The sequence below is a fragment of the Cavia porcellus genome, unplaced genomic scaffold, assembly GCF_034190915.1.
Source record: "Cavia porcellus strain 051 isolate PalLab524CR breed Dunkin Hartley unplaced genomic scaffold, mCavPor4.1 scaffold_31, whole genome shotgun sequence".
Classification (NCBI taxonomy): Eukaryota; Metazoa; Chordata; class Mammalia; order Rodentia; family Caviidae; genus Cavia; species Cavia porcellus.
The window spans coordinates 13,853,504-13,865,051 of record NW_026947514.1 but is presented as its reverse complement, the minus strand read 5'-3'; the positions used below and the strand labels follow the sequence as shown (position 1 = coordinate 13,865,051).

At 40.6% G+C, this 11,548-nt stretch overlaps 1 protein-coding gene across 1 annotated transcript in view; it reads right to left on the bottom strand.

The window, feature by feature from the left end:
- Nucleotides 1-439: 439 nt before the first annotated feature.
- Efcab11 (EF-hand calcium binding domain 11) overlaps nt 440-11,548 on the bottom strand; it is a 170,111-nt gene continuing 159,002 nt past the window's right edge. Inside the window, exon 6 of the mRNA XM_003472470.5 lies at nt 440-3,118. Coding sequence (XP_003472518.1) covers nt 3,037-3,118 — 82 coding nt within the window. The 3' untranslated portion in view covers nt 440-3,036. The remainder of the gene's footprint in view (nt 3,119-11,548) is intronic.

The window sequence follows — 11,548 nt, the reverse complement described above, 5'->3', positions numbered from 1 at the left end:
CTACTGCTTCTGGGATGACTGTCGGACAGGAAATGAGAAGAAATGGTAGGAAAAAACGGGCACAGAAATACCATAAGAGACCCACGTCACAGAAGCTACGAGGGGCTTCCAAAGGCGCAGATGTCAGTTCAGACCCCAGAGAGGGGACAGTGTGATGAGATCTGAGAAGGGCTGGCAGGTTTGGCCACTCGGCGACTTGTCTGAGAGTGACTGTAACTTGGATGATCAGAGCTGAGTTACAGTATGTGGTCCAGCAACGCAGGGGACAGGGGAGGGAAGTAGTTGCCGCTTCTCTGCCTCTCTTAGAGCCTTTAGAGAATCTTTCTCTGCGGCCCTAGTAAACGTTACTGTTACCTAGGACTCTGTCCTTGGCTCTGTGGCTCTATGATCCCAACGGTGAGGCGTCTCTCGGTTTCAAATAACAGAAAGTGACTCCAGCTGGCTTGAGCAGAAAGATTTATTGGAAGGATACAGAGTTACCTCACAGGACCCAAAGGGCCATGTCTGGGCTTTGCACACAAGCTTTTACCAGAAACCGAGCACTCTTTTTTTGCTTTTCTCTTGGTGTCCATTTTCTTTCTCTGCTCTCATTGCAAACCAGTAGTCTCAGCTGGCTTTCTAGGCTGTCTCCCTTTGCTCCCAAGTCCGACCCTCTTACCCATCCATCAGAAGCGCACGGCTCTAACTCACTCCAACTCTGCACGCTCTCCAAGGGCACAGGTTGGGCTGAGCAGCTTCAGTCGATGCCCATCCTTGGGCCATGCAAGGTCACACTGCACGGACAGTAGCATGTGCTCTGGGGACTAGAATAGAGACTGAAATCTGGAACAAGAAGCTGGGGAAAGCTTATACTAGGAGGAGGGGGACTGGGCCTAGGGCAAGTGATAGGGCGAAGGTGACATAAGCAGCTTCTCATTACTGCCTTTTGAGTCTTTGCTCTGACAGATTGAATCCTCCTAAGCTGTAAATCCTAGGGTGTACTCCTTCCGAGGCAGGGTCCTAGGCATAGCATTTTCTTCTAGAAAACAGCTGCCCCAGTCTCGTCAAGTTCTCCTCTCTACAGCCAGCTCTCAGTACACATGGGCTAGTGGCCAAGTCCATAGCCCCTCGGTGAACCAGAGTTGACTGATCGAGGTGTCCAACCAGAACCTCTCTCTGGAGCCTCTGGGCTCAGAACTGGATGGTTCATGGGGTAATTCCTTTTAAATGGTATGAGGCTGTTGGTGACTCTTAGAGGGAGGTACAGTCTGGAGGTGAGAGTGATGTTGGATCTGGGTATCCTGAAAACTCCAGTATACCCTTGCACTCTCTGTTAGTGTCTGTAAGCTACCCCAGTGTCTTCTAGTAAGTTCTTTTGCAGTATAAACTAGTTTGGGTATTCACTGAGATAAAAAACAGCCTTGCTTATCCAGAAACAAAAGAGTTGCCCAATAGCTGTTCCCAACCTTGCCTCTTGCTTCCCACATCCATTGTAGGAGGTCACCCTCCCTCTCCCTAGTCATGTTTCCTGAAAGAAATGTGGTCCAAATAGTGACTACAAATGAGGTTTTGGAGTTCAAACAATTATTGAAATGAAAGCACTTTGCTAGTGCATTTAAAATTTTGATATTTTGAAAATCTAAAATCTGAATCATTTATCTTTTGAGATTAGGATCAATGACTCAACTATTCAATCTATGATGAAAATATTTGCTGAACAAAATTCTACCCAAAGTCACAAAGGGCTTTTCATCAACTGGAACAATTTGTACAAAAACACACATGCTACTCAATGATACCATTGATTCACTTTGTTTTTGAAATACTATTTCATTTGTACTTAATGATTTTCAACGTTTCTTCATTTTAGGTAAAATTGAGTTTATTAAAATTGAATGTATTTTTAGTAAATCTAATTTTTAAAATAATTTTAGATTTCCAGGAAAATTATGAAAATAGTATAGAGAGCTTCTATATACCCCTCATCCCAGTTTTCCTTATTGTCAACATTTTTTATGAGTTTGGATCATTTGTCACAATTAACAAACCAATACAGATACATTATCAGCAGCCAAAGACAATATTTGACTTTTTAGAAAAAATTTGAAGGCCTTTTCATATTTTAGGATCCACCTAGGACACTAGCTTACAGCTACCTGTCATGCCTCCTTAGGCTCCTGTTATGGTTTGTCTGGGTAACCCCCAAAGCCTCATGCAGTCATGGAGACTGCTGAGTTTAGCATTTGTGATCGGTTTGTTGTCTAGCACTGGGATTGGCAGTGTGAATGCTGCACCCACCCAGAGGCAGTAAGCCAGCATACAATATAAAGGATGGAAGGAGATGTGCTCTTCCCTTTTTTCCTTTTGTTTCGCCACTTTTGGAATCTGCTGCAGCCTCCATGTTACCCTTGTGCCATGCCAGCCTACCTTGGAGCTAACAGAGCATGGACTGAAACCTCCACAAATTGTAAGCTAAATAAACCTTTCCTTTCTATATTTGGGTGTCAGATATTTTGTCTCAGCAATGAGAGAGAAGTAACTAAGACAACTTCTCTGGTTTATTATAGTTAACAAGTTTACCTTTATTAAGGTTATCTGCTAATAATATGTATAAGAATGAAGCTTGTGAAATGCTCATTACTTAGAACCTACTGTAATAAGCATGCAGTACATATGGATGTTACTGCCTGTTCAACCAAGATGGGATGACAACTGGCACCACTGGCATGGAACAGCTGCTCCTACCAGTCTTCAAGACCCAGGGCCCCAGGTCAGGTGGTGAAGGGATTAGAAGTGAGTGGAACACTCTAGTGTAGAGTTGGTGGCCAAGTGGGTAACAAGAGTAGAAAAGAGGCAGAGTCACAGGGCAGCCTGTCTCTGGGTTGTTGCCCACAGAGAAGGAAACTCCAGTACTCACAATCTCTAAGACTGTGAGACCAAGAGTTAAATCACAAATATGTGGTATTGCGTCATTATGAGAGAGAAGTATGTTTTATCTTCTAATATATTCATAACCTATAGATCTTTCTAGAATTGCCAAAAAGTAGCTCACAACACTTAGGCTTCATTTTGTCCATGCTTCATGGCATAGTCGAAGTCTCTGAAGCTGACATGACCATCTGAGTCACGATCTACTTCCCTGAAAAATAAAACAAGAAGTTATTTACACATTATTCTCATCAGCACCTACATATTCAGAGAATATTAGTATCGTTCTTTCTTTGCACATATTATCTACTTGAAGACTAAGATTGATGGCTATGTTTTTATTCTTACATTGATAATACTCAGGTAGGAAGGAAAGGAAGAATATTTATTAAAACCCACAGAAATAATGCAATCAACCCACTTACATAAAGCCAAATGCACAGATTATACAAAAAAGGAGGGATGGCTGTTTTCTAGTTCTTTTTATAATCTGTAACAATATACATGTACTGCATAATGGAAATGTGAGATAAATAGGAGATAACAAAACCACTTTGGTAACAAATGATGACAAGAACAAAGTGCATGGGTGCATTTTACCGAAAGACACATTGCGCTTTCAGGAACCTCACAGTTTTCTCACAATCAGGCTGCCAGTAGGCAGCAGAGCTGAACTCAAACTGGGGATAGTTAAACTCTCAACCCAGGGTTCCATCGCTATTCCACACCACCTCGCTATGTAAATAGGACACTGCAGAGAGAGGGGTTATGTTGCTGTTCCCGCAACTAACTCCAGCCCCTCAAGGTTTTTCACAGGCTTCATTCATGGTCCCTGAAACTTGGAAACTCGGTTAAAGCCTCACAAACACCCGCTAAGCTTTTCTGACTCCTGTGAAGAGCGATGGAGATGTGGACCGCTGGCTGGTTGTTGCTGTTGGCAGGGTGCCCTCAGCACGGTTGTTCCTGTGTATCTTCAGAACCACTGTGACAAGGACATCATTTTCTTAACAAGCAGCAGATAATGGCACCTGTCCCACATGGCTAAGGTAACGTGTCAGGACTAAATCCTAGCATAAGCAACACGTCAGAACCATAACAAGAAAAAGGAGCATTCCTCAAAGAGTGTTTGAAATGATAACTGGTGAGTCGTGCCCCTAATTCCTCTTTGGAGGGCCTTCGAAAACAATGCATAACATGTTTTCTGTATGGCTTCTGTGGGAACAGAAGAAATCCAACAAATAGCATCAACCAGGACACAGGGCTTTTTAAAGCAAAACTGGCCCAAGCAAGAGAGCCACTAATCACTGTAATAGATTTAAAGCAGGCTTTTAAAATATTGAATTCTAAAATAAACTTTCTGAATATTTCATGCCAAAGTCTCTGAAGTCTATAATGGCTTTGGATAGAGTGATGACAATTTTTCATTCTTTTGAAGTAGAGAAAAATCCCTACTTCTCTGCCCCAGGGCAAAACCATGTTGCAGTGTGTCAGTATGAAATGGCTGCAGACTGCAGAGGCCATTATTCTTGGTACTTCTTTTGGTGAAATATACATGATGATTTCATGCTATGCAGCACCAAAAGCATAATGTCAGATTTCTTCTGAAGGATTAGAAATATCAGTATCACACGTTACTGACTACAGAATATAAATCATCCCTTTTTATAAAATTAGATAATTGAAGATTCTTAATATCACTTAAGTATTTCTTTCCAAGGAATTGGATTAGATAAATGGCCTTTCTTCTTTCCACTCTGAACTTGTATGGTTGAACTATAAATCTCTGAGGGTGAACAAAGTGAATAACTTAGAAATGTAATGATTAGAATGTACTTGTTTCTGATAATAGCTTTATGTAGATTTTTATTCACTTATTGAGATAATGGATGTTTGTACAGAAGGCATTCCCTTGGCATGTTTTTCTAAGGTAAGCCTTCTTTGTCATTGCATTGACTTCTAATTTTTCTTCCTGTCTTTGCCAAAGCTTCCCATCGTAAGACAGCATAGTATAACCAAGAAGTGTTAATGGGTTTGGATTGGCATTTTATTCACATAATGAATGGAGGGGTGCTCCCCTTATATGCAGAATGGAATATAGTAAAATATTTCATCCCATATGACTTTTCTTCACATATATGAGCAGATCTGGTTATCTTGACTAGAGTGAAGAGGAAAATCATGCTTCTGGGTTATAACTTTAAAGACTAAAATACATGGTGTTTCATTATAGACAGAATTATTCTGAAGCAGGAAGACCTTACAGCACCCACACTCAAATCGCTGTGTGAAGGAAGAACAGATGTGGCTGGTGGGTAGACCTGGTGATGTGCCGAGGAGAGGAAGAGTCATTAGATAAAGAAGAAGATGTGTCATTCTTTCTGTTTACAGCATTCATCCTCAGTTCTGAAACCAGAAGGCATTGTTTTGATGTCACCAAAGTATATTCGGCACTGAAATATCCTGCCACTCCTCATCCCAATTAGAAATAAGCCTCTTACCCCACAGCAGGCAATGGAATTTTGATGAATGAATGAACTTCTGGATGTGAACCTGGAGAAACAGTTGACACTTTTATGGAAAATGCACCTCCCCCAAGTACTGAGGAGAAAGAGACTGTATCCTCACTGTCCACCGTGTCCAAACAAGACCCAGAGAAATAAAACACAAGGAAGGAGCTGCTCAGGGTTTTGGCAGGTACAAGAGACACAGACTTGGGAAAAAGAAGCCGCAGAAGTAGGCAATGGGAAGAAGAAACTCCTTGAGTATCAGGCTGAAGAGTTTAGAGCTAAAAGGCACGAACTGAACCAAAGCTGAACACTGGATTTGCATGAGTCTAGCTTGTCCTGCAGTTGAAGACCAAATACTTCATCCAGTTAAGTAGCTGCCCTTGGCTAGACACAAAGAAATAGATCCAGACACATATCCAGGCTCAGGATACAGAAATTGTTTCTCAAAGGAATGAAAGCTAATTCAGATGTATGAGAGGAAATAAATTGCTATTCACAATAACAACTGCCTTCTAAAAGTAGTTTAGTTACATTGAAAGGGTGCGTGTGAGTGTGTTACCAGGGATTTAATCTGGGGGTTTTCTACCACTGAGCTACATCCTCAGCCCTTTTTATTTTTTGAGACAGCATCTTGCTAGGTTGCTTCACAGGCCTTGAATTTGTGATTCTCCTGCCTCAGACACCCAAGTAGCACCACTGTGCCTAGCTTGGTTTGTGTCTGAGATGCAAAAAGGAGACCTGGAATTGACTTGGGACCAAGGGAGTGAAGAGAGGTGATCTGCTCTGTATAACTTATTATGAATAACTGGGGATCTTCAAAGATGAAGGGAATGAGAAGCAAGGCAAGAGAGGTACAGAAAGAGGGGGATGCTGGGTGAGGAGAACGGCCATGCAGTGGTGCAGTGAGCTGAAGTCCTTTGGTTAACAGCTATACTTGTTAAGTGCTACAAAATTGTTTGCATTGCTTATTGTAACTTTCCCCCATCTTCACCCAAAGGGTGTGATGGACAAACACTACAGGGAGACAGTGAAGTTGGGGATGTCTGGATTGAGTCAGGAGCTGATTAATGGGACAGGAGATGAGTTCTCTAAGCAGGCACAGAAGAAAGTGAGAAGAGCAACCAAGAATGATAAAACGATCGATCAACTGAAGTAATTCACAGAAATGACAGCTCAAATCACAAGCCCACTTGAAATTTTCAAGAATCTTGGTAAATGCGTATAATCCTTCAGAGTGTGGATTAAGGGTTCCAAACAGTACTATTTGGACTTTGAAGATCAGGAACACCTCACTTGACATGGGAGTACACTGAGAAGTTCAGGTAGGACTCGACAGACCTGAATTCCAAAAGGTTTCAAGTTTTTTTCTCTCATCATACTAAAAAGTGGTTGTAGTTATTTTATCATTATGAACTTCAGGGTTTTCTCTTTTGCATCCTTTAAAAATTTTTTTTATGAGTGCATGCCTGTAGTACATAGTGATTACATTCATCACGGGGAGTTGGTACGTGTATATCACACATCTTAATTCTTTTCCATCTCCTTCCCGCCCTTCATTCCCACACCATCTTCTGAATCCTGATTTTGTTGAGTGAGATTGTTCTTTCATCTTGGGGATGATGTGTGGGCTTTTACAGTCCAGACTTGCTGCTTCTTAGACAAAAGGCTACAAGGTCTGACCACATTGGAGCAGGTCTTTTACCCTGAGAGTCTCTTATGGAGGCAGGCCATAGTACTGTTCTACAGATTTAAAAAATATGTAAATAGTGCCTCTCTAAAGTAGTAACTGTTTCTTGTAGGCAAATATTTACATTGGAACAATTTCTAAAATATTCAAAAGTCTTTCTTTCCTTTTTGTTGTAAAATCATTTGAGAGTAACCGTTGGCCAGGTCTTCAAAGAGATTTCAGACTGATGTACGGTTTTCACCCAAATTACTTTTTTAAAAAATGAAGGAAAGAAATAAGAGGGAATAGTTTATAGATTTTTGTGCATTGGAACAATGGAATATTCTCTACTGAGGTAACATGAAGACTATGAAAGTGACATTTGTAAGTGGAAACAAGAATACAAGCTGGTATCTACATCATAATTGCAATTTTATAAACACTGACATTCATTTGGGCAGAAGTTGGTGGGGTTATAGGTAATTCTATCTTAAAAGCATTCTTTAACATTAGATATTTCTTTCCCTTCAGTCTGAATTCCCCAAGCAAGTAGCCTTATTTCACACTGTATGAATTCTCAACAGCTAGAGAATCGGGTTTCTCAACCTCAGTACCACTGATGTTTTGAACTGAATAATGCTCTGATCAGAGAGGGGCTGAAGTAGAGGGGCTGTCCCATGCACTGTAGGCTATTTAGGAGCATCCCTGGCCTCTACCCACTAGATGTCAGTAGAACCTCTTCCACCCCCACTCTCCGATGTCACAGCCAAGAATGTCTTCAGAACTTGCCAAGTGTCCCCTGCGGGACCAAAATATCCCTGGTTAAGAACTACTGCACTAAAGGAACCATCGTTTGAAGGAATCCTTGGGGATAGTCCAGCTAAATCTACACATACTAAAATAATTGCTTTAAGGCTTTTTTAAAAAAGTGATTTTAGGGTCAGCTGAGGCATGCACGATTTTTGGATGGATCATGAAGATAACTGCCCTAATAACCTGTCTGGCCACTACTAAGATTTCGAGTAGGGCACAGAGAAGACTCCGCTGGAGAGGCAAGCTCCTGTGATGATAACAGGACCAGTGCCAGGCATATCTGTGTTGCCAGCAAACACACTGACAGAAGGTAATTATTGTGAGTCATTGGTATAGTCACACAGGGTTTTGAAAGTTGACACTGTATTTGATTTATCTGAAATATGAATGAGAAATTTAATGTGGAAGCAAGGTTTAAATGAAAAAAGTTTTTTTTTTAATGGAAATTTTGGATTGGGGAAAAGGGAGAGAGAAACATTCTCTTTGGCTGTATATGCAATAATTTAAACTAAAGTCAACACTGCCATTATATTAGGGACAAAGCTGTCATATTGACTGAACAGGGAGAGTAAAAATTACCCTGCAAGCAAGGAGCCCCTGCTGGGGATGAGGAGACCCACCAGTTGAAGATGTAATAATGACAGCCTCCTCACAAGCAGCCTTCTCTTCTGAGGAACCCGCTGCTTCACCCTGCTGGCGAGCTCGCCTCTTTGTTGATGAGAGTCCTACAGGGCTCTACAGCAATTCAGTTGGTAATGTGTTTATTAATTTTACCTTTTTAAAGACACATGTTAAGAAAGCAACGCAGACACACAGGAAAGATTAAAGAGATATGCAGATGATTTCTGGGCTTTTCTGGGCTCCTCAAAGCCACTGGCAGATGCATTCTCTTTGTTATATAGTAGACGCCCTTTGTGCCCACCTCACCGAGCCCTTCTCACATTCTCTATACCCATCTTTCTCTCCAGCTATTGCTGGGAGCTCCTCACCTCAGCTGTACCCAACATTGAGCATCTTTTGCTGTTTGTCTTTGACCCCTGGGTCAGGCAAGAGTGCACACAGAGATACATACACACACAATCTCAAAGTGTAGAGAAAGAGGGAGTTAAGGGCCCACAGGGCAACCCTTGACCCGTGAGGCAATAGGATTTAGTGGACAACTGTTCTCTCCTATCCCTTGGTCAGACAACTCTGAGCCTATTCTTTTCGGTCCACTGATGGGGTGGAGCTCAGGCTACACACAGCAGTAATGAACTTGACAATAGACACTTGGTGCTCTTCTTTCATTCTCCATTTCACAACAACCTGTACAGAAGTCCTCATTGCAGACCCTGTTTCTGGAAAGAACCCACATTATGACACAGTGGAAAGTTTATTTTGAAAGATGAATTTTGCACAGAGCAGTTAGAGGACTACCATCAATAGCTTGTCACATCAGATTCACCTTCAGGTAAAAGAGGTCTCACTACTTGAAACAGATTAAGTGTTCAGTTACTTGAAAATGCTTTTTAGAACAGATTAAATATTGCCTTTAAGAAGAGTGCTGAAGTTTGAACTTCCAGGCAATTGGAATACCGAAATTGACCAGAAGAACACAGTAACAGTCTTCTTTTACCATCTAATGTATGTGCCTTATTTAATAATATTTAGTCTGTCAACTGTGTGGTATTATTAGACAGTGATTTCATTGTGAGAGCAATGTATTCCTGAATTTAAGATCCTTACAGGATCTTTTCATATGTAGAAAGACAGCTAAAAGCTGACTGGTGCTAGACTTACCCACTTAGCATGAACTGTCAAGAATAAAAGGATGTCCAGACCAACCCAAGAATAAAGAATGACATTAGCCAGGCAAATCTTGGCCTCATTAGCATTAGACACAGCCTTCAGACTAAGGATACAGTGGACACTGCTGGTTACAGTCCCAACCTCCACATGACACACTCTGTACTATACAGCAGCTATCTCACTTGGATGGGACAGATAACCACCCAAAGCTCCAGAAAAGTTCATTCACTGCAACCTCTTTACCATAGCAACTGGTTCCAGAATTGTCAGGCCTATGCCAATTAATACAGTGGTATTATATTCCTCCCAGGCCAATACTGATTGGTAAAGAGTTGATCCAAACATAAAGCCTAGGGATTTGGTTTGAAAGTAAAGAAAAAAATTCTCTCAGTAAGGGCATCTAGGATGCAAAAGTGAGGTCTGGTGTCACAACAGCTTATTCCAGCCCCTGAAGGTCCTATCATCTACTGGGGCATTGATCCAATAATTTGTACATAGATTTTGAAGCATTAATTATCAGCCTGAAATGGAGCTATACACATGGAAGGAAAGAGTCAAAAAGGCTAAGTGAGTTATAGTCTAATCGAAGCATGCCTGAAGCCTGTCCTAAGTCAAGACTTGTAGTCACTGACCCAATAAATTTCCTGTGTTATTTAAGGCAGCTTGAAATGGATTTTCTGCTACTTATAAGTAAAAGCATCCTAGTATCCTACCATGCCAGGTATCCTGTCTGAAATCTTTTCTAAACCTTGCAGTATCTGGGACCTGCAAGGCAGTGGACAGTCAACAGATATGAAGTAGTCCTGCCTTATTCTTAGAGGATATGTTCCCAGACATCCAGTGGATGCCTGAAACCATGGATACTACTGAAACCTATATATATATTGCTTTTTCCTATACATGGATAGCTATGATAAAGTTTAATTTATAAGTGAGGTACTATGATATTAATAATAATACAATTGGACTATTAAAGCAATATAGTGTAATAAAATGGCTTGCATTATTATGCTTACATTTTGCAGCTATTATTACATAAAATAAAGTTTACTTGAACACACGCTGTGCAATACCAGGAATGTAGACCTGATAACTAAGATGGCTACTCCTGGGATGGGACTACCAGGCAACTGGTGTATACAGTGTAGATATGTTGGACTAAGAACTGAATTTCATACCCTGCAGGACAAAGCAAGATGGCATGTTCTTAGACTGGGGTGTGATTTAAATCTCATGAATTATTTATTTCTGGAATTTCCATTTAATATATTTGGATTGAGGTTGGCAGGCATAACTAAAACCAAAGAAAGTGAAACCATAGAAAAGGAGAGAAATACTATAATTTTTGGAAATTATTCCAGTTTGAAAGAAACCCTAAAATAATTTAGGTTTCTCCTTAAAGCTACCCCAAGATTTGGCTTATTCTATATTCTAAAGAAGTAACTTGCTTACTATATTAATCAAAACTTTCTGTTTATGGTGCTTTAACTGTGATTCTTGATGTGCTAAATAGACCAATATGGTTTTTTCCCCCTGGAGAGTGATGGAATAGATTCTCCAGTTCAAGAAAAAAGGGGAAATGGAATTAACATGCAATCACAGCTGGTAAAAGTGATTAACCATGAACAAAGACTCACTTTTTCCTATCTGCCAAGTTTTAAGAATGAAGAATCTTATCTAAATCTACATATATTCTAAAACGAGGAAAGAATGTAATTTCAGTATGCCTAATTATTGACTACTTATGGACATGAGGATAAATGCAATCAACATGTAGCTTAGAGACTCATTTCCAACAAATAGTCTGATATTTCTCCTCTATGAAGTATTTCACCAGAACTGCCAATAACAGGGGTGTGATCTTGTT